Source organism: Pelobates fuscus, chromosome 13, assembly GCF_036172605.1.
Source record: "Pelobates fuscus isolate aPelFus1 chromosome 13, aPelFus1.pri, whole genome shotgun sequence".
In the NCBI taxonomy this organism is placed as follows: Eukaryota; Metazoa; Chordata; class Amphibia; order Anura; family Pelobatidae; genus Pelobates; species Pelobates fuscus.
In genome coordinates this window covers 1723260-1747244 of record NC_086329.1, presented here as the reverse complement: position 1 = coordinate 1747244, position 23985 = coordinate 1723260, and the positions used below count along the sequence as shown (strand labels likewise).

General features: G+C 42.7%; 1 protein-coding gene across 2 annotated transcripts in view; it reads left to right on the top strand.

The window, feature by feature from the left end:
• STYX (serine/threonine/tyrosine interacting protein) overlaps positions 1 to 23985 on the top strand; it is a 74553-nt gene that overhangs the window by 41808 nt on the left and 8760 nt on the right. For both annotated transcript variants that reach the window (XR_010086310.1, XM_063440202.1), the window contains exons 3-7: positions 5459 to 5512; positions 5654 to 5751; positions 8464 to 8524; positions 16678 to 16714; positions 17446 to 17536. Coding sequence is in view for 1 of the 2 variants with exons in the window: in XM_063440202.1 (XP_063296272.1) it covers positions 5459 to 5512; positions 5654 to 5751; positions 8464 to 8524; positions 16678 to 16714; positions 17446 to 17536 (341 nt within the window). In the remaining variant the exon portion in view is untranslated. The remainder of the gene's footprint in view (positions 1 to 5458; positions 5513 to 5653; positions 5752 to 8463; positions 8525 to 16677; positions 16715 to 17445; positions 17537 to 23985) is intronic.

Sequence of the window (23985 nt, the reverse complement as noted above, 5' to 3'; positions counted from 1 at the left end):
GTGTCCCCCTATGATTGGCATTGTTGCATACTGTCATTCCCCTGTAATGCCCAGTGTCTCCCTATGATTGGCATTGTTACATACTGTCATTCCTCTGTAATGCCCAGTGTCTCCCTATGATTGGCATTGTTACATACTGTCATTCCTCTGTAATGCCCAGTGTCTCCCTATGATTGGCATTGTTACATACTGTCATTCCTCTGTAATGCCCAGTGTCTCCCTATGATTGGCATTGTTGCATACTGTCATTCCTCTGTAATGCCCAGTGTCTCCCTATGATTGGCATTGTTACATACTGTCCTATCCCTGTAATGCCCAGTGTCTCCCTATGATTGGCATTGTTACATACTGTCATTCCCCTGTAATGCCCAGTGTCTCCCTATGATTGGCATTGTTACATACTGTCATTCCCCTGTAATGCCCTGTGTCCCCCTATGATTGGCATTGTTACATTCTGTCATTCCCATGTAATGCCCAGTGTCTCCCTATGATTGGCATTGTTGCATACTGTCATTCCTCTGTAATGCCCAGTGTCTCCCTATGATTGGCATTGTTGCATACTGTCATTCCTCTGTAATGCCCAGTGTCTCCCTATGATTGGCATTGTTGCATACTGTCATTCCCCTGTAATGCCCAGTGTCTCCCTATGATTGGCATTGTTACATACTGTCCTATCCCTGTAATGCCCAGTGTCTCCCTATGATTGGCATTGTTGCATACTGTCATTCCCCTGTAATGCCCAGTGTCTCCCTATGATTGGCATTGTTGCATACTGTCATTCCCATGTAATGCCCAGTGTCTCCCTATGATTGGCATTGTTACATACTGTCCTATCCCTGTAATGCCCAGTGTCTCCCCATGATTGGCACTGTTGCATACTGTCATTCCCCTGTAATGCCCAGTGTCTCCCTATGATTGGCATTGTTGCATACTGTCATTCCTCTGTAATGCCCAGTGTCTCCCTATGATTGGCATTGTTGCATACTGTCATTCCTCTGTAATGCCCAGTGTCTCCCTATGATTGGCATTGTTGCATACTGTCATTCCCCTGTAATGCCCAGTGTCTCCCTATGATTGGCATTGTTACATACTGTCCTATCCCTGTAATGCCCAGTGTCTCCCTATGATTGGCATTGTTGCATACTGTCATTCCCCTGTAATGCCCAGTGTCTCCCTATGATTGGCATTGTTGCATACTGTCATTCCCCTGTAATGCCCAGTGTCTCCCTATGATTGGCATTGTTGCATACTGTCATTCCCATGTAATGCCCAGTGTCTCCCTATGATTGGCATTGTTACATACTGTCCTATCCCTGTAATGCCCAGTGTCTCCCTATGATTGGCACTGTTGCATACTGTCATTCCCCTGTAATGCCCAGTGTCTCCCTATGATTGGCATTGTTGCATACTGTCATTCCTCTGTAATGCCCAGTGTCTCCCTATGATTGGCATTGTTGCATACTGTCATTCCTCTGTAATGCCCAGTGTCTCCCTATGATTGGCATTGTTGCATACTGTCATTCCCCTGTAATGCCCAGTGTCTCCCTATGATTGGCATTGTTACATACTGTCATTCCCCTGTAATGCCCAGTGTCTCCCTATGATTGGCATTGTTGCATACTGTCATTCCCCTGTAATACCTAGTGTCTCACTATGATTGGCATTGTTACATACTGTCATTCCCCTGTAATGCCCAGTGTCTCCCTATGATTGGCATTGTTACATACTGTCATTCCTCTGTAATGCCCAGTGTCTCCCTATGATTGGCATTGTTGCATACTGTCATTCCTCTGTAATGCCCAGTGTCTCCCTATGATTGGCATTGTTGCATACTGTCATTCCTCTGTAATGCCCAGTGTCTCCCTATGATTGGCATTGTTGCATACTGTCATTCCTCTGTAATGCCCAGTGTCTCCCTATGATTGGCATTGTTACATACTGTCATTCCTCTGTAATGCCCAGTGTCTCCCTATGATTGGCATTGTTGCATACTGTCATTCCCCTGTAATGCCCAGTGTCTCCCTATGATTGGCATTGTTACATACTGTCATTCCTCTGTAATGCCCAGTGTCTCCCTATGATTGGCATTGTTGCATACTGTCATTCCTCTGTAATGCCCAGTGTCTCCCTATGATTGGCATTGTTGCATACTGTCATTCCTCTGTAATGCCCAGTGTCTCCCTATGATTGGCATTGTTGCATACTGTCATTCCTCTGTAATGCCCAGTGTCTCCCTATGATTGGCATTGTTACATACTGTCATTCCTCTGTAATGCCCAGTGTCTCCCTATGATTGGCATTGTTACATACTGTCATTCCCCTGTAATGCCCAGTGTCTCCCTATGATTGGCATTGTTACATACTGTCATTCCCCTGTAATGCCCAGTGTCTCCCTATGATTGGCATTGTTACATACTGTCATTCCTCTGTAATGCCCAGTGTCTCCCTATGATTGGCATTGTTACATACTGTCATTCCTCTGTAATGCCCAGTGTCTCCCTATGATTGGCATTGTTACATACTGTCATTCCTCTGTAATGCCCAGTGTCTCCCTATGATTGGCATTGTTGCATACTGTCATTCCTCTGTAATGCCCAGTGTCTCCCTATGATTGGCATTGTTACATACTGTCCTATCCCTGTAATGCCCAGTGTCTCCCTATGATTGGCATTGTTACATACTGTCATTCCCCTGTAATGCCCAGTGTCTCCCTATGATTGGCATTGTTACATACTGTCATTCCCCTGTAATGCCCAGTGTCTCCCTATGATTTGCATTGTTGCATACTGTCATTCCCCTGTAATGCCCAGTGTCTCCCTATGATTGGCATTGTTGCATACTGTCATTCCTCTGTAATGCCCAGTGTCCCCCTATGATTGGCATTGTTGCATACTGTCATTCCCCTGTAATACCCAGTGTCTCCCTATGATTGGCATTGTTGCATACTGTCATTCCCCTGTAATGTCCAGTGCCTCCCTATGATTGGCATTGTTACATACTGTCATTCCTCTGTAATGCACAGTGTCTCCCTATGATTGGCATTGTTGCATACTGTCATTCCTCTGTAATGCCCAGTGTCTCCCTATGATTGGCATTGTTGCATACTGTCATTCCTCTGTAATGCCCAGTGTCCCCCCTATGATTGGCATTGTTGCATACTGTCATTCCCCTGTAATGCCCAGTGTCTCCCTATGATTGGCATTGTTACATACTGTCATTCCTCTGTAATGCCCAGTGTCTCCCTATGATTGGCATTGTTACATACTGTCATTCCTCTGTAATGCCCAGTGTCTCCCTATGATTGGCATTGTTACATACTGTCATTCCTCTGTAATGCCCAGTGTCTCCCTATGATTGGCATTGTTGCATACTGTCATTCCTCTGTAATGCCCAGTGTCTCCCTATGATTGGCATTGTTACATACTGTCCTATCCCTGTAATGCCCAGTGTCTCCCTATGATTGGCATTGTTACATACTGTCATTCCCCTGTAATGCCCAGTGTCTCCCTATGATTGGCATTGTTACATACTGTCATTCCCCTGTAATGCCCAGTGTCTCCCTATGATTGGCATTGTTGCATACTGTCATTCCCCTGTAATGCCCAGTGTCTCCCTATGATTGGCATTGTTGCATACTGTCATTCCTCTGTAATGCCCAGTGTCCCCCTATGATTGGCATTGTTGCATACTGTCATTCCCCTGTAATACCCAGTGTCTCCCTATGATTGGCATTGTTGCATACTGTCATTCCCCTGTAATGTCCAGTGCCTCCCTATGATTGGCATTGTTACATACTGTCATTCCTCTGTAATGCACAGTGTCTCCCTATGATTGGCATTGTTGCATACTGTCATTCCTCTGTAATGCCCAGTGTCTCCCTATGATTGGCATTGTTGCATACTGTCATTCCCCTGTAATGCCCAGTGTCTCCCTATGATTGGCATTGTTGCATACTGTCATTCCTCTGTAATGCCCAGTGTCTCCCTATGATTGGCATTGTTGCATACTGTCATTCCTCTGTAATGCCCAGTGTCTCCCTATGATTGGCATTGTTACATACTGTCATTCCCCTGTAATGCCCAGTGTCTCCCTATGATTGGCATTGTTGCATACTGTCATTCCCCTGTAATGCCCAGTGTCTCCCTATGATTGGCATTGTTGCATACTGTCATTCCTCTGTAATGCCCAGTGTCCCCCTATGATTGGCATTGTTGCATACTGTCATTCCCCTGTAATACCCAGTGTCTCCCTATGATTGGCATTGTTGCATACTGTCATTCCCCTGTAATGTCCAGTGCCTCCCTATGATTGGCATTGTTACATACTGTCATTCCTCTGTAATGCACAGTGTCTCCCTATGATTGGCATTGTTGCATACTGTCATTCCTCTGTAATGCCCAGTGTCTCCCTATGATTGGCATTGTTGCATACTGTCATTCCTCTGTAATGCCCAGTGTCCCCCTATGATTGGCATTGTTGCATACTGTCATTCCCCTGTAATGCCCAGTGTCTCCCTATGATTGGCATTGTTACATACTGTCATTCCTCTGTAATGCCCAGTGTCTCCCTATGATTGGCATTGTTACATACTGTCATTCCTCTGTAATGCCCAGTGTCTCCCTATGATTGGCATTGTTACATACTGTCATTCCTCTGTAATGCCCAGTGTCTCCCTATGATTGGCATTGTTGCATACTGTCATTCCTCTGTAATGCCCAGTGTCTCCCTATGATTGGCATTGTTACATACTGTCCTATCCCTGTAATGCCCAGTGTCTCCCTATGATTGGCATTGTTACATACTGTCATTCCCCTGTAATGCCCAGTGTCTCCCTATGATTGGCATTGTTACATACTGTCATTCCCCTGTAATGCCCAGTGTCTCCCTATGATTGGCATTGTTACATACTGTCATTCCCCTGTAATGCCCAGTGTCTCCCTATGATTGGCATTGTTGCATACTGTCATTCCTCTGTAATGCCCAGTGTCCCCCTATGATTGGCATTGTTGCATACTGTCATTCCCCTGTAATACCCAGTGTCTCCCTATGATTGGCATTGTTGCATACTGTCATTCCCCTGTAATGTCCAGTGCCTCCCTATGATTGGCATTGTTACATACTGTCATTCCTCTGTAATGCACAGTGTCTCCCTATGATTGGCATTGTTGCATACTGTCATTCCTCTGTAATGCCCAGTGTCTCCCTATGATTGGCATTGTTGCATACTGTCATTCCCCTGTAATGCCCAGTGTCTCCCTATGATTGGCATTGTTGCATACTGTCATTCCTCTGTAATGCCCAGTGTCTCCCTATGATTGGCATTGTTGCATACTGTCATTCCTCTGTAATGCCCAGTGTGTTCCTTGTTCTCGAGTATTGTAGGACTCTCTACATCTGTTTATACACCTTATGTTCTCTAACTTTTTAATTTATTTACTTATAATTTTTTTTTTTAAAGGAAATTTTACCAGGCTTGTATCTGGGTCCATATTCAGCAGCAATGAAAAGCAAGGTACGTAAGAAAGCGGGTGGATCCATTATTTCCGTAGGTGTGTGTGGATGCAGGCTGGTTGGTGACTGGTTGAGGAGCCTTGCGGACTCCGTGTGTGTTTCATATAACATGTTCACCAGTATTTATTTCATTTCTTTCCAGCTCTCAATACTTCAGAAGTATGGCATAACGCACATAATCTGTATCCGGCAGAATATTGAAGCCAATTTTATTAAACCAAACTTTCAGCAGTTATTTCGGTAAGTTATTTAATAATGCATTAAAAGTAGGACTTTAAGGGGTTAAACTGATTAACTTTACACTTAGTGTTATGTGGCCATTTGTCCGTGAAGCCTCATGGGTGGAGGAAATCTCGATTGACAGTGATGGCTGAACTCGCATTGTTTGAGTGTGTGGGCACACTGTTATCGAGCTGGGAGTGCGTGCGTGGGCGGGGGGCAGTCTCGCTGGGAGTGCGTGTGTGGGCGGGGGGCAGTCTCGCTGGGAGTGCGTGCGTGGGCGGGGGGCAGTCTCGCTGGGAGTGCGTGCGTGGGCGGGGGGCAGTCTCGCTGGGAGTGCGTGTGTGGGCGCGGGGCTGTCTCGCTGGGAGTGCGTGTGTGGGCGCGCGGCTGTCTCGCTGGGAGTGCGTGTGTGGGCGCGCGGCTGTCTCGCTGGGAGTGCGTGTGTGGCCGCGGGGCTGTCTCCCTGGGAGTGCGTGTGTGGGCGCGGGGCTGTCTCCCTGGGAGTGCGTGTGTGGGCGCGGGGCTGTCTCCCTGGGAGTGCGTGTGTGGGCGCGGGGCTGTCTCCCTGGGAGTGCGTGTGTGGGCGCGGGGCTGTCTCCCTGGGAGTGCGTGTGTGGGCGCGGGGCTGTCTCCCTGGGAGTGCGTGTGTGGGCGCGGGGCTGTCTCCCTGGGAGTGCGTGTGTGGGCGCGGGGCTGTCTCCCTGGGAGTGCGTGTGTGGGCGCGGGGCTGTCTCCCTGGGAGTGCGTGTGTGGGCGCGGGGCTGTCTCCCTGGGAGTGCGTGTGTGGGCGCGGGGCTGTCTCCCTGGGAGTGCGTGTGTGGGCGCGGGGCTGTCTCCCTGGGAGTGCGTGTGTGGGCGCGGGGCTGTCTCCCTGGGAGTGCGTGTGTGGGCGCGGGGCTGTCTCCCTGGGAGTGCGTGTGTGGGCGCGGGGCTGTCTCCCTGGGAGTGCGTGTGTGGGCGCGGGGCTGTCTCCCTGGGAGTGCGTGTGTGGGCGCGGGGCTGTCTCCCTGGGAGTGCGTGTGTGGGCGCGGGGCTGTCTCCCTGGGAGTGCGTGTGTGGGCGCGGGGCTGTCTCCCTGGGAGTGCGTGTGTGGGCGCGGGGCTGTCTCCCTGGGAGTGCGTGTGTGGGCGCGGGGCTGTCTCCCTGGGAGTGCGTGTGTGGGCGCGGGGCTGTCTCCCTGGGAGTGCGTGTGTGGGCGCGGGGCTGTCTCCCTGGGAGTGCGTGTGTGGGCGCGGGGCTGTCTCCCTGGGAGTGCGTGCGTGGGCGCGGGGCTGTCTCGCTGGGAGGGCGTGCGTGGGCGCGGGGCTGTCTCGCTGGGAGGGCGTGCGTGGGCGCGGGGCAGTCTCGCTGGTAGTGCGTGCGTGGGCGGGGGGCAGTCTCGCTGGGAGTGCGTGCGTGGGCGCGCGGCTGTCTCGCTGGGAGTGCGTGCGTGGGCGCGGGGCTGTCTCGCTGGGAGTGCGTGCGTGGGCGCGGGGCTGTCTCGCTGGGAGTGCGTGCGTGGGCGCCGGGCTGTCTCGCTGGGAGTGCGTGCGTGGGCGCGGGGCTGTCTCGCTGGGAGTGCGTGTGTGGGCGCGGGGCTGTCTCGCTGGGAGTGCGTGTGTGGGCGCGGGGCAGTCTCCCTGGGAGTGCGTGTGTGGGCGCGGGGCAGTCTCCCTGGGAGTGCGTGTGTGGGCGCGGGGCTGTCTCCCTGGGAGTGCGTGTGTGGGCGCGGGGCTGTCTCCCTGGGAGTGCGTGTGTGGGCGCGGGGCTGTCTCCCTGGGAGTGCGTGTGTGGGCGCGGGGCTGTCTCCCTGGGAGTGCGTGTGTGGGCGCGGGGCTGTCTCCCTGGGAGTGCGTGTGTGGGCGCGGGGCTGTCTCCCTGGGAGTGCGTGTGTGGGCGCGGGGCTGTCTCCCTGGGAGTGCGTGTGTGGGCGCGGGGCTGTCTCCCTGGGAGTGCGTGTGTGGGCGCGGGGCTGTCTCCTTGGGAGTGCGTGTGTGGGCGCGGGGCTGTCTCCCTGGGAGTGCGTGTGTGGGCGCGGCTGTCTCGCTGGGAGTGCGTGGGCGCGCGCGGCTGTCTCGCTGGGAGTGCGTGGGCGCGCGCGGCTGTCTCGCTGGGAGTGCGTGGGCGCGCGCGGCTGTCTCGCTGGGAGTGCGTGGGCGCGCGCGGCTGTCTCGCTGGGAGTGCGTGGGCGCGCGCGGCTGTCTCGCTGGGAGTGCGTGGGCGCGCGCGGCTGTCTCGCTGGGAGTGCGTGGGCGCGCGCGGCTGTCTCGCTGGGAGTGCGTGGGCGCGCGCGGCTGTCTCGCTGGGAGTGCGTGGGCGCGCGCGGCTGTCTCGCTGGGAGTGGGTGCGTGGGCGCGCGCGGCTGTCTCGCTGGGAGTGAGTGAGTGGGTGCGTGGGCGCGCGCGGCTGTCTCGCTGGGAGTGAGTGAGTGGGTGCGTGGGCGCGCGCGGCTGTCTCGCTGGGAGTGAGTGAGTGGGTGCGTGGGCGCGCGCGGCTGTCTCGCTGGGAGTGAGTGAGTGCGTGGGCGCGCGCGCGGGGCTGTCTCGCTGGGAGTGAGTGAGTGCGTGTGTGGGCGCGGGGCTGTCTCGCTGCGAGTGAGTGCATGTGTGGGCGCGGGGCTGTCTCGCTGGGTGTGCGTGGGCGCACTGCTGGCGCGCTGGGAGTTGTGTCCTAGCACAGTCTGTATGGATTGCAGAATGGAGAGAGTGTATCTCCTATGTATCACTAATGGTGCTGTACGTCTCTTCACAGCTATTTAGTGCTGGATATAGCGGATAATCCCATTGAGAATATTATCCGTTTTTTCCCCATGGTGAGTATATACTGGACACTCTGTAAGTCAGACTTGGTTATATCTCTGTTATTGCATTATTTATTTCCAGCATTGAGGCACTGTGTCACCCTGTTATTCAGAACTGATCTACCCAAATCGGAAATATAAAGCTGGCTATGGTGAAATTGGGTTATAGTTGATGTAACGGAGCTTCCTGTACCCCGATTGGGTACCTTCGCCGAAAGATGCTCCTAATGCTTCTCGAGGCCCCCAAGCACTCTACCAGACACCATAAGCACGGCAGACCCCACAACTGCCGCAGCTTGGTTGGGGTCTCGCCGTCTTCTACCCACCCTGGACCTACGACAAGGCTCCAAGTTCCAGTGGGTGAACTTCTCTTCCTCCAGAGAGTCCAGCAATAATAGCTCTTACAAGAGCTAAGGGAGTATAGTGATTATAGCAATCGCTTGTTGTGATATAGCGGTTCCCTACAATAAGAGACAGAACTCAATATTGTGGGTGAAGAAGTCGGAGGTTTAATGGAGGTACACTGCCTTTTATGCAGGTTTCCCAACAACAGTGACGCCCAGGTGGACCATGTTGGGCACAGGGACACAAAGTGTACAAACCAATCAAAACAATGAATGACACTCCCACATACAGTACACAATCCCTCCCCTATGCCTGTGATATTATTAAGGCAGATAATGCTTTAGTAGATATTGGTGCGGTGTAAGTGACAAGGACCTACACCTATAAGTGGAGCGCTCAAACACAGATAAATCTTACCAAAACGTAGTCTCATTCAATGGTAAAATATGGGGTACATGTCAAAGTAAAATACAGAAAATACAATATAGTGTAGATGGTACTGAAAAATGGCTTCACAGTGATTAGAATAATATCGTGCTGAATATTACACTCACATTTCAAGGAGCCTGTATGTAGAAAACACTGGCTCCGTATAAAGGCTTGTGTGCTGTTATGGTAGCACCACCCTCCTACTTCGGCTTGAAGAATTTCTCGGGAACACGAAAAAGAAGGGAAGAAAGCAGACCAATGTGTAGACTTATGGTGATAAATGACACAGATATGTGTTCAATAAATGGGGTGCTCACCTGGTCCTGAGCCTACGAATCCCGGCTCTAGGTGTGTAGGTTTTGTGCCAATTTGAATGGGGATGGCACTTCCCCGTGAGGATTCCTTGGAGGCTCCAAAAAGGACTTGGATGAGGTTTTGAATAAAAATTGTGAATTTATTAGTTTAAAATAAACATAAAAACAAAGATGATAAAAGTCCTCAAATAAAAGTCCTTTAAAAATGGCCAATACGCGTTTCACTCTCAAATAGAGCTTCTTCAGTCAGCTGTAATGTTAGTCCTCTGAATCCTCCCTTTTAAATGCCATCTGGGTCTTCCCCTTTAATGAGTTAAGTTCATTCTGTCCAATCAGATTCAATTTCACATAATGTGTGTGTGTGTGTGTACCTTTAATAGGTTAATGATGTTGACGCCTTTATTTGTCTATTTTTTCATTGGTGGGCAGCGTTGGTTGGCGGAAGTGTTTGTTTTCAACCGGGTGGTTGGCGGAAGTGACATCACGTAATCATGTGATCGCCATCCTGCCACGTCTGTTTGGCCACTCCCCCTCAAAAAAAATTTTTTTCTTTTTTTTTTCTTTTCCTTTCCCCTTCCCTTTTTGAAAAAAGCAAATAGAGCTGCAGAAATGGAATGACAGTGAAATTGCATAATGTCAAATATTGAATTCATAGTGATATAATGTAAATAGTGGTGCATATAGACTAATACATTCACCTTGTTAAAGGTGCATACTGTGCTGGTGGTACATATATTTTTAAACATTAAAAAGGTGATATTACATACATATGTGCTAGAATAGATATCCTTATTGGGTATTTTCCCAAAGGGTGGTTAAATCAATATTCTTTAAGTGGTATTCACAGTGTTTATAGTGTTTGGGCATACATAATATGCCAATGATTGAAATGAATAAGAAGAATGTATAAAAGAAAAACAAGGGGTATAAAAAGGGTAAAATGGATTATAATGGATCAATTCCATTGAACCTAAAAAAGGGGGGGATACCCATTAACCCCTTAAGGACCGGACTGTTTTTGCGATGTTGTAGATTTGCGACCAGGCATCTTTTTACACTTTTGTGGTGTTTGTGTTTAGCTGTAATTTTCCGCTCTCTCATTTACTGTTCCCATACAAATTATATATTGTTTTTTTCAGGACAAAAAGGGCTTTCTTTACATACCATTATTTATATAATCTCATGTAATTTAATTAAAATAAAATAAAAAAATTTTTTTAAAAATTGAAAAAAATACATGTTTTTTGACTTTTACTTGAAAAATCATTTACTCCTCTACAAAAGCGAATGAAAAAAACTGCTAAATAGATTCAAAATTTTGTCCTGATTTAAAAAATACCCAGTGTTTACATGCTTTTTTTTGCAAGTTATAGGGCAATAAGTACAAGTGGGATATAGCGGTTTCAAAACATACAATTTTTAAATTTATCAATAGTGACATTGTAACACTATTATCTGTCATAAATCTCTGAAAAACACCCCACATGTACATATTTTTTTTTAAAGTAGACAACCCAGGGTATTCAATATGGGGTATGTCCAGTGTTTTTTAGTAGCCACTTAGTCGCAAACACTGGCCAAAGTTAGCGTTCATATTTGTTTGTGTGTGAAAAAAGTATAAAACTAAATTGAACGCTAATTTTGGCCAGTGTTTGTGACTAAGTGGCTACTAAAAAAGACTGGACATACCCCATTTGCAATACCTTGGGTTGTCTTCTTTTGCAAATGGTATGCCATCATGGGAGTAATTCTCATTCCTGGGCTACCATACGCTCTCAAAGGCAACGTAACCAACCTGACCATTTTCAACATAAAAATATGTGACCCATATATTTGACCCTGTAACTTTCAAAAACGCTATAAAACCTGTACATGGGGGGTCCTGTTCTACTCAGGAGACTTTTCTGAACACAAATATTAATGTTTCAAAACAGGAAAGCGTATCACAACAATTATATCATCAGTAGAAGTGCTGTTTGGGTGTAAAAAATGCAAAAAAAGTCACTTTCACTGACAATATCATCGCTGTGATATTTTTTTACGGTTTTGAATCATTAATATTTGTGTTCAGCGAAGTCTCCTGAGTAAAACAGTACCCTCCATGTACAGGTTTTAGGGTGTCATAGAACGTTACAGGGTAAAATACAGTGCTAGCACATTAAATTCTCCGGTCTTTCGTCCTGGGTTGGCAGCCAAGTCCCTCAAATTGCAATCAAGAAAATTACTTAATTATGTAAAAATATTACATAAATACGCATGTAGAATTTAAATATATATGCATATTTATATATTTGAAGTCTACGTGTATATTTATATAATTATTTATCTAATTTTGTATATGGACATATGTATATTTTGTATTATTATTATTTATTTATATATACATAGATATATATACAATTTTGTTCTAAGTGTATTTTGATATAAATATATATATTAATATCAAAATACAATTAGAATAAAATTTCATATAGATATATAATTATTTTTTAATTTTTTATTATTTTTACATTTTTTAATTTAATTTAAATTACTTATTATTTGTATTTTATAATAATATATATATATATACAATATATATAGTTATTAAATATATTGTATATATACGTGTGTAGTTTAATTATACGTGTATTTTTATATTAATATATGTACATATTAATATAAAAATACACTTGGCATGACATTATATATATGATATATAGACATATATTATATAGATATAATATGCCTATATGTCATATATATATATATATATATATATATATATATATATATATACAAATATATAATATATATTTTTTTATTAACATTAACTTTAATTTTTTTTTTTTTTTTACACTAGCAGGGAGACTGCCTGTCAGCACAGACAGTCCCCCTGCAGGCAGAGACTAGGACACCTATTGTGACCATGTGGTCGCCCTGTTGGGCGATCACATGGCCACAGGGGTCCTAATCCGCCATGGGGAGACTGTCTGGGCTGCAGGCAGTCTCCCCACACCGGGACCAACGCCGATCGCCGCCGGGGGAACGACGGCGATCGGGTAAGTACATAAGACCGCTGTGACGGTTCAGGACCGTCGGCAACGGTAAAATGCTGATGACGGTCCTGAACCGTCACCGGTCCTTAAGGGGTTAAATGAAATGGCAGAGTTCGAAGTCTATATTCAAACCCCGGGGCTTTAAAGTCCCGAGGTTGAATATCCACCTCATCTCACTCTGTCCCAATAATTTATTGTGGTCGCCTCCCCGCCAATTACCCATAACCTTTTGTATACCCATAAAGAGTAATTGAGTGGGATCACTATTGTGGGCTAGGGTGAAGTGGTGTGATACACTGTGTCCTTCAAATATTTTCTTAATATTTCTAGTGTGTTCCTCAATCCTAGTGTGTAAATTCCGTTTAGTGCGTCCCACGTATTTTAAACCGCAAGGACATTCCAATAAATATATTACGTTGTTTGAGTGGCAAGTTATAAGTTCTTTAATAGGGAATTCCTCATCGTTATTGCAGTTCTTAAAAGTCTTAATATGTCTCTTTTTATTATTGGTGTTACTACACGCAAGACAAGTACCACACCCGGAAAAACCCTTTCCTTTATTTAGGAAGGTAGTAGTTTTAGTTTTTTTTAATGTGGTTCTTTACCAAAAGTCTGTTTAAATTAGCTGCACCCCTAAATATTATCTTGGGTTTTGGTGGTAGAATCTGGGATAGGGCATGGTCCTGAAGTAAAATAGGCCAATGTTTATTTAGGATTTTCCTTAATGCCTTATTGTTATGGCTGTAATTACATACAATAGGTAAATTGACCTCACATTCATTTTGCGTTTTGTTTTTTTCTTGTAATAAAGTGCTCTGTGGAATTTTTAAAACTTGTGTATAAGTGTCGTTGAGTGTCTCCTTTTTATAGCCCTTATCTAACAGGTCGGTCATTAATTTGTCTGCTTGTTCTTTAAAGGTATCATTATCCGTGCAATTTCTTTTTATACGTATAAGTTGTGATTTAGGTACACTATTTAGCCAAGGGGAAAAGTGGCAGCTTGAGGTGTGGATAAAGCTGTTCACATCCACATCTTTAAAATGTGTTTTGGTCTTGATCTTTTCATTATCAATAAAAATATCCAAATCTAAAAATGTGACCGTGTGTTTACTAAAATTCGTTGATAAAATAATGCCCCATTCATTATTGTTTAATTGATTTAAAAAACTTTGTAGCGTGTCTTCTGTGCCCTTCCAAATAAAAAACAGGTCATCTATGTAACGGCGATAGGTCACCAGGCCCTCTACCCAGCCCTCATTAAGTTGTAAATGTTGGCGCTCCCAGTCTGCCATGAACAGATTGTCGTAGCTGGGTGCGAACCTGGTGCCCATCGCCGTCCCACATGCCTGTAAATAAAAAGTGTCATCGTACCAAAAATAATTGCTGGTTAAAATTAATTGTATCCCTTCAATGATAAAATCAATTTGATCTGACTTAAATTTCTGAGATTGTTCTAAAAAGAACTGTACTGCTGCACAGCCCTTTTGGTGTGTGATAATTGTGTATAGAGAGCTGACATCAGCAGTTACTAGATAGTAGTCATGTTCCCATTTAATGGTCTGTAAATGTCTCAGAATGCTCCCTGTATCTTTAAGGTAACTAGGGATGCCTTGCACTATAGGCTGGAGGCATCTGTCTACATACTCCGAAAATCTACATGATATGGAGTTGATGCCTGAGACGATAGGTCTTCCAGGTGGAACTATGGGGTTTTTATGCACCTTGGGGAGGTAATAGAACACAGGGATCTTAGGGTGTGTTACATTTAGATACTCAAATTCTTTTTTATTTAAAATCTCCTTTTGTAAACCCTTGGTTATGAGATCGTAAAATTTATTTTTAATTTCAATAGTTGGATCTCCTTTTAATTGTGTGTAGGTTGTGTGATCGTTAAGTAACCTCATACATTCTGTGTGATAGTCTTTGACATTTAAAATGACTATGCACTACATTGAACCGTACACAAATCAAATTACTACAGAAGGGTTTAAAATTTGCACCCACTAGAAACCTTAACAAATTTGAGACGTATGTAGATCTAAATAAATTTAAACGCACCTTATGCTTGAAGAATTTTTTTCAAAAGAATCCTATAACCAATAGCCTAATTACTACAGAAAAGTATACACACACAACATTAAAAGATATGGAAGAATGCTTTCCTCTGCAACTCTATATCTGTGTATAAAAAAAACTGACTGTAACAGGAGTCCCTTCTTTAACCCTTTAAGACCAGAGGGCGTACAATTATGTCCTTTTTTTAAGCGGCTCTAAACGCCGCTGGGCGTAATTGTACGCCCTCCGTTTTTTGTTTTTTTACTTACCCGGTCGCCGGCGATCGCAGTTGGGGGGGGCTCCCAGGGAGCTCCCCGCGGCACGTCCACCCTCCAGCAGCCCGCCCGGCCATGTGAGAGTGCGGTCTTTGCAAGGACCTCACAATCACATGGCCGGGATAGCTGGCTCAGGCATTGCCAGCAGGGGGACTAACTGTAATGACAGTCCCCCTGCTGACTGAAATCAAATGAAAAAAAAGTTAAATAAGTGTAAAAAAATAATAATTATATACTTAGATCATATATATATATATATATACACACACATGCACACACACATACTGTCTAGGTGTATTTTACTATTAATAAATATATATATATTAATAAATATACAAATATTTGTGTTCAGCGATGTTTCCTGAGTACAACAGTACCCCTCATGTACAGGTTTTATGGTGTTTTCAAAAGTTAGTGTCAAATATAAGGCTTGTGTTTCATTTTTTTCACATTAAAATTCGCCAGATTGGTTACGTTGCCTTTGAGACCCTATGGTAGCCTAAGAATGAAAATTACCCCTATGATGGCATACCATTTGCAATAGTAGACAACCCAAGGTATTGCAAATGGGGTATGTCCAGTCTTTTTTAGTAGCCACTTGGTCACAAACACTGGCCAAAATTGGCGTTTTTTGCATTTTTCACACACAAACAAATACGAACGCTAACTTTGGCCAGTGTTTGTGACCAAATGGCTACAAAAAAAGACTGGACATACCCCATTTGCAATACCTTGGGTTGTCTACTATTGCAAATGGTATGCCATTATGGGTGTAAATTTATTTCCTGGGCTACTATACAGTCTCAAAGGCAACGTAACCAATCTGGCGAATTTCAATTTCAAATGTAACGTGCTATATTTGACCCTGTAACTTCCCAAAACACCATAAAACCTGTACATAGGGGGTACTGTTTTACACATAAGACTTTGCTGAATACAAATATGTGTATTTTATTGCAGTAAAAGCAAACAGTATTATGACATTGACAGTTAAAATGTCATGTAGAACTAAAAAAATAACATTACTTATTTTCTCCCATTTTCATTGCTAAATATTTGATATTAAATGAAAGCCCTGTTTCCCCTGAATAAAATGATATATAATAAGGGGGGGTGCATTTAATAAGAAAGAGGTGAATTACGGTTGGACAGACATATAGCGCAAATGCCAGGTTTTGTTTTGTTCACAACTTGTACATTCTGCTCAGTCCTTAAGGGGTTAAAGGAAAACAAACGTGTATTCCTGACACAATAAGTTTAAAACACCGTTTAGGCCCCCCTTAGCCCTCGTTATAAAGACAATTTTATTCACCTTTTTCGGATGCCGTGCAGGTCCTGCCTCCATGGCTTAGACTAAACTTCGTAATCTCAGCCAATGCAATGCTTTCCCATTGGGTGGCCATTGCTGCTCTGCCCCAATAGGCATCTCCTCGTTGAGTTGCAATGAATCAATGCATCTGTCGGGAACGTTCAGCACCTCCATGCAGAGCATTGCGATGCTAAACGTCTGTTCTGTGCACTGAAAAGGCGGTGTTTACGTTAAAATACCTGCATGCCGTTCTGGTGTCCACAGTGTCCCCTTACATTGAATTGTACATGGTATCCTGTAAATAACCATATTATTGTGAGTGTATGTGCAAGACAATATGAATAAAATGCCATTTGTGAGATTGTTAGCCATTCTAATGTTGTTTTTTTTTTTTATACAGACAAAAGAATTTATAGATGGATGTTTACAAAATGGAGGTAATTCAAGTTTTTTTTAACCTTGTGGCCCTCTTGCTTTTTAGTTACACAGTTGTCCACAATGTGGGATTTGTAATTCTACCATTTTTGAGATGACCCGTAAAGTCCCTTGAATTTGAACTTTTTGCATGTGATCTGATTATTCTTTATTCATTAACACATTTTATTGTAATTTAATTTTTTTGACTGCTGTGCATGTTTGCCAAGTTATTGCAGTCTGCACCTTATTTTCTGGTCCCTAGGGATCTGTCAGAAAGCCCTCATTTTCTACCCACGTGGTTGGTCCCTAATTTTGCGACTACTCTAATCAGTTGTTTGAGTAAATGAGGGGCGCTCTAACTTCTTATTTATAACACCTCTGTTTTATCCTGGAAGGCTGTGAGGTGAAGCTGGTTCTGATTCAGGATTGCCAGTACTTGTCTTTACATACAGTGACCTGATATGCGTGTGCCTGGATCCACATGGACTTCATTCCTAACTGGATCTGGGTGTTCCTTTTTAAAGGGGGAGGTTTTATTTGAATGTGTTATTACATTCACATAACTTGTGGCCGAGCTTGATTTCCCAAGGTTCCACTGGGTTCCATGTATTTGACACGCTTATCCAAAGATATTACATTGAGTATTTTCTAATGGATATTTAAATCACTCTGAATGGCAGCATTTTAAGTATTTATTTGTTTCATTATTTTGACTGAAGTCCTGTTGTTGATTTTCTGATGTGTTTTGCAGGAAAGGTTCTCATTCATGGGAACGCAGGAATTTCTCGAAGTGCCGCCTTGGTTATTGCTTACATTATGGAAACGTTTGGAATCAAATACAGGTAGGAGATCTGTTTATTAGTCTTATTATCACTGTGATACAGGTAGGAGATCTGTTTATTAGTTTTATTATCACTGTGATACAGGTAGGAGATCTGTTAGTCTTATTATCACTGTGATACAGGTAGGAGATCTGTTTATTAGTTTTATTATCACTGTGATACAGGTAGGAGATCTGTTTGTCTTATTATCACTGTGATACAGGTAGGAGATCTGTTTGTCTTATTATCATTGTGATACACGTAGGAGATCTGTTTGTCTTATCACTGTGATACAGGTAGGAGATCTGTTAGTCTTATTATCACTGTGATATAGGTAGGAGATCTGTTTGTCTTATTATCACTGTGATATAGGTAGGAGATCTGTTTGTCTTATTATCACTGTGATATAGGTAGGAGATCTGTTTATTAGTTTTATTATCACTGTGATACAGGTAGGAGATCTGTTTGTCTTATTATCACTGTGATACGGGTAGGAGATCTGTTTATTAGTCTTATTATCACTGTGATACAGGTAGGAGATCTGTTAGTCTTATTATCACTGTGATACAGGTAGGAGATCTGTTAGTCTTATTATCACTGTGATACAGGTAGGAGATCTGTTTGTCTTATTATCACTGTGATATAGGTAGGAGATCTGTTTGTCTTATTATCACTGTGATATAGGTAGGAGATCTGTTTATTAGTTTTATTATCACTGTGATACAGGTAGGAGATCTGTTTGTCTTATTATCACTGTGATACGGGTAGGAGATCTGTTTGTCTTATTATCACTGTGATACGGGTAGGAGATCTGTTTGTCTTATTATCACTGTGATACAGGTAGGAGATCTGTTTGTCTTATTATCACTGTGATACAGGTAGGAGATCTGTTTGTCTTATTATCACTGTGATACAGGTAGGAGATCTGTTTGTCTTATTATCACTGTGATACGGGTAGGAGATCTGTTTATTAGTCTTATTATCACTGTGATACAGGTAGGAGATCTGTTAGTCTTATTATCACTGTGATACAGGTAGGAGATCTGTTAGTCTTATTATCACTGTGATACAGGTAGGAGATCTGTTTGTCTTATTATCACTGTGATATAGGTAGGAGATCTGTTTGTCTTATTATCACTGTGATACGGGTAGGAGATCTGTTTGTCTTATTATCACTGTGATACAGGTAGGAGATCTGTTTGTCTTATTATCACTGTGATACAGGTAGGAGATCTGTTTGTCTTATTATCACTGTGATACGGGTAGGAGATCTGTTTGTCTTATTATCACTGTGATACAGGTAGGAGATCTGTTTGTCTTATTATCACTGTGATACAGGTAGGAGATCTGTTTGTCTTATTATCACTGTGATATAGGTAGGAGATCTGTTTGTCTTATTATCACTGTGATACGGGTAGGAGATCTGTTTGTCTTATTATCACTGTGATACAGGTAGGAGATCTGTTTGTCTTATTATCACTGTGATATAGGTAGGAGATCTGTTTGTCTTATTATCACTGTGATACGGGTAGGAGATCTGTTTGTCTTATTATCACTGTGATATAGGTAGGAGATCTGTTTATTAGTTTTATTATCACTGTGATACAGGTAGGAGATCTGTTTGTCTTATTATCACTGTGATACGGGTAGGAGATCTGTTTATTAGTCTTATTATCACTGTGATACAGGTAGGAGATCTGTTAGTCTTATTATCACTGTGATACAGGTAGGAGATCTGTTAGTCTTATTATCACTGTGATACAGGTAGGAGATCTGTTTGTCTTATTATCACTGTGATATAGGTAGGAGATCTGTTTGTCTTATTATCACTGTGATATAGGTAGGAGATCTGTTTATTAGTTTTATTATCACTGTGATACAGGTAGGAGATCTGTTTGTCTTATTATCACTGTGATACGGGTAGGAGATCTGTTTGTCTTATTATCACTGTGATACGGGTAGGAGATCTGTTTGTCTTATTATCACTGTGATACAGGTAGGAGATCTGTTTGTCTTATTATCACTGTGATACAGGTAGGAGATCTGTTTGTCTTATTATCACTGTGATACAGGTAGGAGATCTGTTTGTCTTATTATCACTGTGATACGGGTAGGAGATCTGTTTATTAGTCTTATTATCACTGTGATACAGGTAGGAGATCTGTTAGTCTTATTATCACTGTGATACAGGTAGGAGATCTGTTAGTCTTATTATCACTGTGATACAGGTAGGAGATCTGTTTGTCTTATTATCACTGTGATATAGGTAGGAGATCTGTTTGTCTTATTATCACTGTGATACGGGTAGGAGATCTGTTTGTCTTATTATCACTGTGATACAGGTAGGAGATCTGTTTGTCTTATTATCACTGTGATACAGGTAGGAGATCTGTTTGTCTTATTATCACTGTGATACGGGTAGGAGATCTGTTTGTCTTATTATCACTGTGATACAGGTAGGAGATCTGTTTGTCTTATTATCACTGTGATACAGGTAGGAGATCTGTTTGTCTTATTATCACTGTGATACAGGTAGGAGATCTGTTTGTCTTATCACTGTGATACAGGTAGGAGATCTGTTTGTCTTATTATCACTGTGATATAGGTAGGAGATCTGTTTGTCTTATTATCACTGTGATACGGGTAGGAGATCTGTTTATTAGTCTTATTATCACTGTGATACAGGTAGGAGATCTGTTAGTCTTATTAACACTGTGATACAGGTAGGAGATCTGTTTGTCTTATTATCACTGTGATATAGGTAGGAGATCTGTTTGTCTTATTATCACTGTGATACAGGTAGGAGATCTGTTTGTCTTATTATCACTGTGATACAGGTAGGAGATCTGTTTGTCTTATTATCACTGTGATACAGGTAGGAGATCTGTTTGTCTTATCACTGTGATACAGGTAGGAGATCTGTTTGTCTTATTATCACTGTGATACAGGTAGGAGATCTGTTTGTCTTATCACTGTGATACAGGTAGGAGATCTGTTAGTCTTATTATCACTGTGCTACGGGTAGGAGATCTGTTAGTCTTATTATCATTGTGATACAGGTAGGAGATCTGTTTGTCTTATCACTGTGATACAGGTAGGAGATCTGTTTGTCTTATTATCACTGTGATACGGGTAGGAGATCTGTTTGTCTTATTATCACTGTGATACGGGTAGGAGATCTGTTAGTCTTATTATCACTGTGCTACGGGTAGGAGATCTGTTTGTCTTATTATCACTGTGATACGGGTAGGAGATCTGTTAGTCTTATTATCACTGTGCTACGGGTAGGAGATCTGTTAGTCTTATTATCACTGTGATACGGGTAGGAGATCTGTTTATTAGTCTTATTATCACTGTGATACAGGTAGGAGATCTGTTTGTCTTATCACTGTGATACAGGTAGGAGATCTGTTTGTCTTATTATCACTGTGATATAGGTAGGAGATCTGTTTGTCTTATTATCACTGTGATACGGGTAGGAGATCTGTTTGTCTTATTATCACTGTGATACAGGTAGGAGATCTGTTTGTCTTATTATCACTGTGATACAGGTAGGAGATCTGTTTGTCTTATTATCACTGTGATACGGGTAGGAGATCTGTTTGTCTTATTATCACTGTGATACAGGTAGGAGATCTGTTTGTCTTATCACTGTGATACAGGTAGGAGATCTGTTAGTCTTATTATCACTGTGATACAGGTAGGAGATCTGTTTATTAGTCTTATTATCACTGTGATACAGGTAGGAGATCTGTTTATTAGTCTTATTATCACTGTGATACAGGTAGGAGATCTGTTTGTCTTATCACTGTGATACAGGTAGGAGATCTGTTAGTCTTATTATCACTGTGCTACGGGTAGGAGATCTGTTAGTCTTATTATCACTGTGATACGGGTAGGAGATCTGTTTGTCTTATTATCACTGTGATACAGGTAGGAGATCTGTTAGTCTTATTATCACTGTGATACAGGTAGGAGATCTGTTTGTCTTATTATCACTGTGATACGGGTAGGAGATCTGTTTGTCTTATTATCACTGTGATACAGGTAGGAGATCTGTTTGTCTTATTATCACTGTGATACAGGTAGGAGATCTGTTTGTCTTATTATCACTGTGATACAGGTAGGAGATCTGTTTGTCTTATCACTGTGATACAGGTAGGAGATCTGTTAGTCTTATTATCACTGTGATACAGGTAGGAGATCTGTTTATTAGTCTTATTATCACTGTGATACAGGTAGGAGATCTGTTTGTCTTATCACTGTGATACAGGTAGGAGATCTGTTTGTCTTATTATCACTGTGCTACGGGTAGGAGATCTGTTAGTCTTATTATCACTGTGATACGGGTAGGAGATCTGTTTATTAGTCTTATTATCACTGTGATACAGGTAGGAGATCTGTTTGTCTTATCACTGTGATACAGGTAGGAGATCTGTTAGTCTTATTATCACTGTGCTACGGGTAGGAGATCTGTTAGTCTTATTATCATTGTGATACAGGTAGGAGATCTGTTTGTCTTATCACTGTGATACAGGTAGGAGATCTGTTTGTCTTATTATCACTGTGATACGGGTAGGAGATCTGTTTGTCTTATTATCACTGTGATACGGGTAGGAGATCTGTTTGTCTTATTATCACTGTGATACAGGTAGGAGATCTGTTTGTCTTATTATCACTGTGATACAGGTAGGAGATCTGTTTGTCTTATCACTGTGATACAGGTAGGAGATCTGTTAGTCTTATTATCACTGTGATACAGGTAGGAGATCTGTTTATTAGTCTTATTATCACTGTGATACAGGTAGGAGATCTGTTTGTCTTATCACTGTGATACAGGTAGGAGATCTGTTAGTCTTATTATCACTGTGCTACGGGTAGGAGATCTGTTAGTCTTATTATCACTGTGATACGGGTAGGAGATCTGTTTATTAGTCTTATTATCACTGTGATACAGGTAGGAGATCTGTTTGTCTTATCACTGTGATACAGGTAGGAGATCTGTTAGTCTTATTATCACTGTGCTACGGGTAGGAGATCTGTTAGTCTTATTATCATTGTGATACAGGTAGGAGATCTGTTTGTCTTATCACTGTGATACAGGTAGGAGATCTGTTTGTCTTATTATCACTGTGATACGGGTAGGAGATCTGTTTGTCTTATTATCACTGTGATACGGGTAGGAGATCTGTTTGTCTTATTATCACTGTGATACAGGTAGGAGATCTGTTTGTCTTATTATCACTGTGATATAGGTAGGAGATCTGTTTGTCTTATTATCACTGTGATACGGGTAGGAGATCTGTTTGTCTTATTATCACTGTGATACGGGTAGGAGATCTGTTTATTAGTCTTATTATCACTGTGATACAGGTAGGAGATCTGTTAGTCTTATTATCACTGTGATACAGGTAGGAGATCTGTTAGTCTTATTATCACTGTGATACAGGTAGGAGATCTGTTTGTCTTATTATCACTGTGATATAGGTAGGAGATCTGTTTGTCTTATTATCACTGTGATATAGGTAGGAGATCTGTTTATTAGTTTTATTATCACTGTGATACAGGTAGGAGATCTGTTTGTCTTATTATCACTGTGATACGGGTAGGAGATCTGTTTGTCTTATTATCACTGTGATACGGGTAGGAGATCTGTTTGTCTTATTATCACTGTGATACAGGTAGGAGATCTGTTTGTCTTATTATCACTGTGATACAGGTAGGAGATCTGTTTGTCTTATTATCACTGTGATACAGGTAGGAGATCTGTTTGTCTTATTATCACTGTGATACGGGTAGGAGATCTGTTTATTAGTCTTATTATCACTGTGATACAGGTAGGAGATCTGTTAGTCTTATTATCACTGTGATACAGGTAGGAGATCTGTTAGTCTTATTATCACTGTGATACAGGTAGGAGATCTGTTTGTCTTATTATCACTGTGATATAGGTAGGAGATCTGTTTGTCTTATTATCACTGTGATACGGGTAGGAGATCTGTTTGTCTTATTATCACTGTGATACAGGTAGGAGATCTGTTTGTCTTATTATCACTGTGATACAGGTAGGAGATCTGTTTGTCTTATTATCACTGTGATACGGGTAGGAGATCTGTTTGTCTTATTATCACTGTGATACAGGTAGGAGATCTGTTTGTCTTATTATCACTGTGATACAGGTAGGAGATCTGTTTGTCTTATTATCACTGTGATATAGGTAGGAGATCTGTTTGTCTTATTATCACTGTGATACGGGTAGGAGATCTGTTTGTCTTATTATCACTGTGATACAGGTAGGAGATCTGTTTGTCTTATTATCACTGTGATATAGGTAGGAGATCTGTTTGTCTTATTATCACTGTGATACGGGTAGGAGATCTGTTTGTCTTATTATCACTGTGATATAGGTAGGAGATCTGTTTATTAGTTTTATTATCACTGTGATACAGGTAGGAGATCTGTTTGTCTTA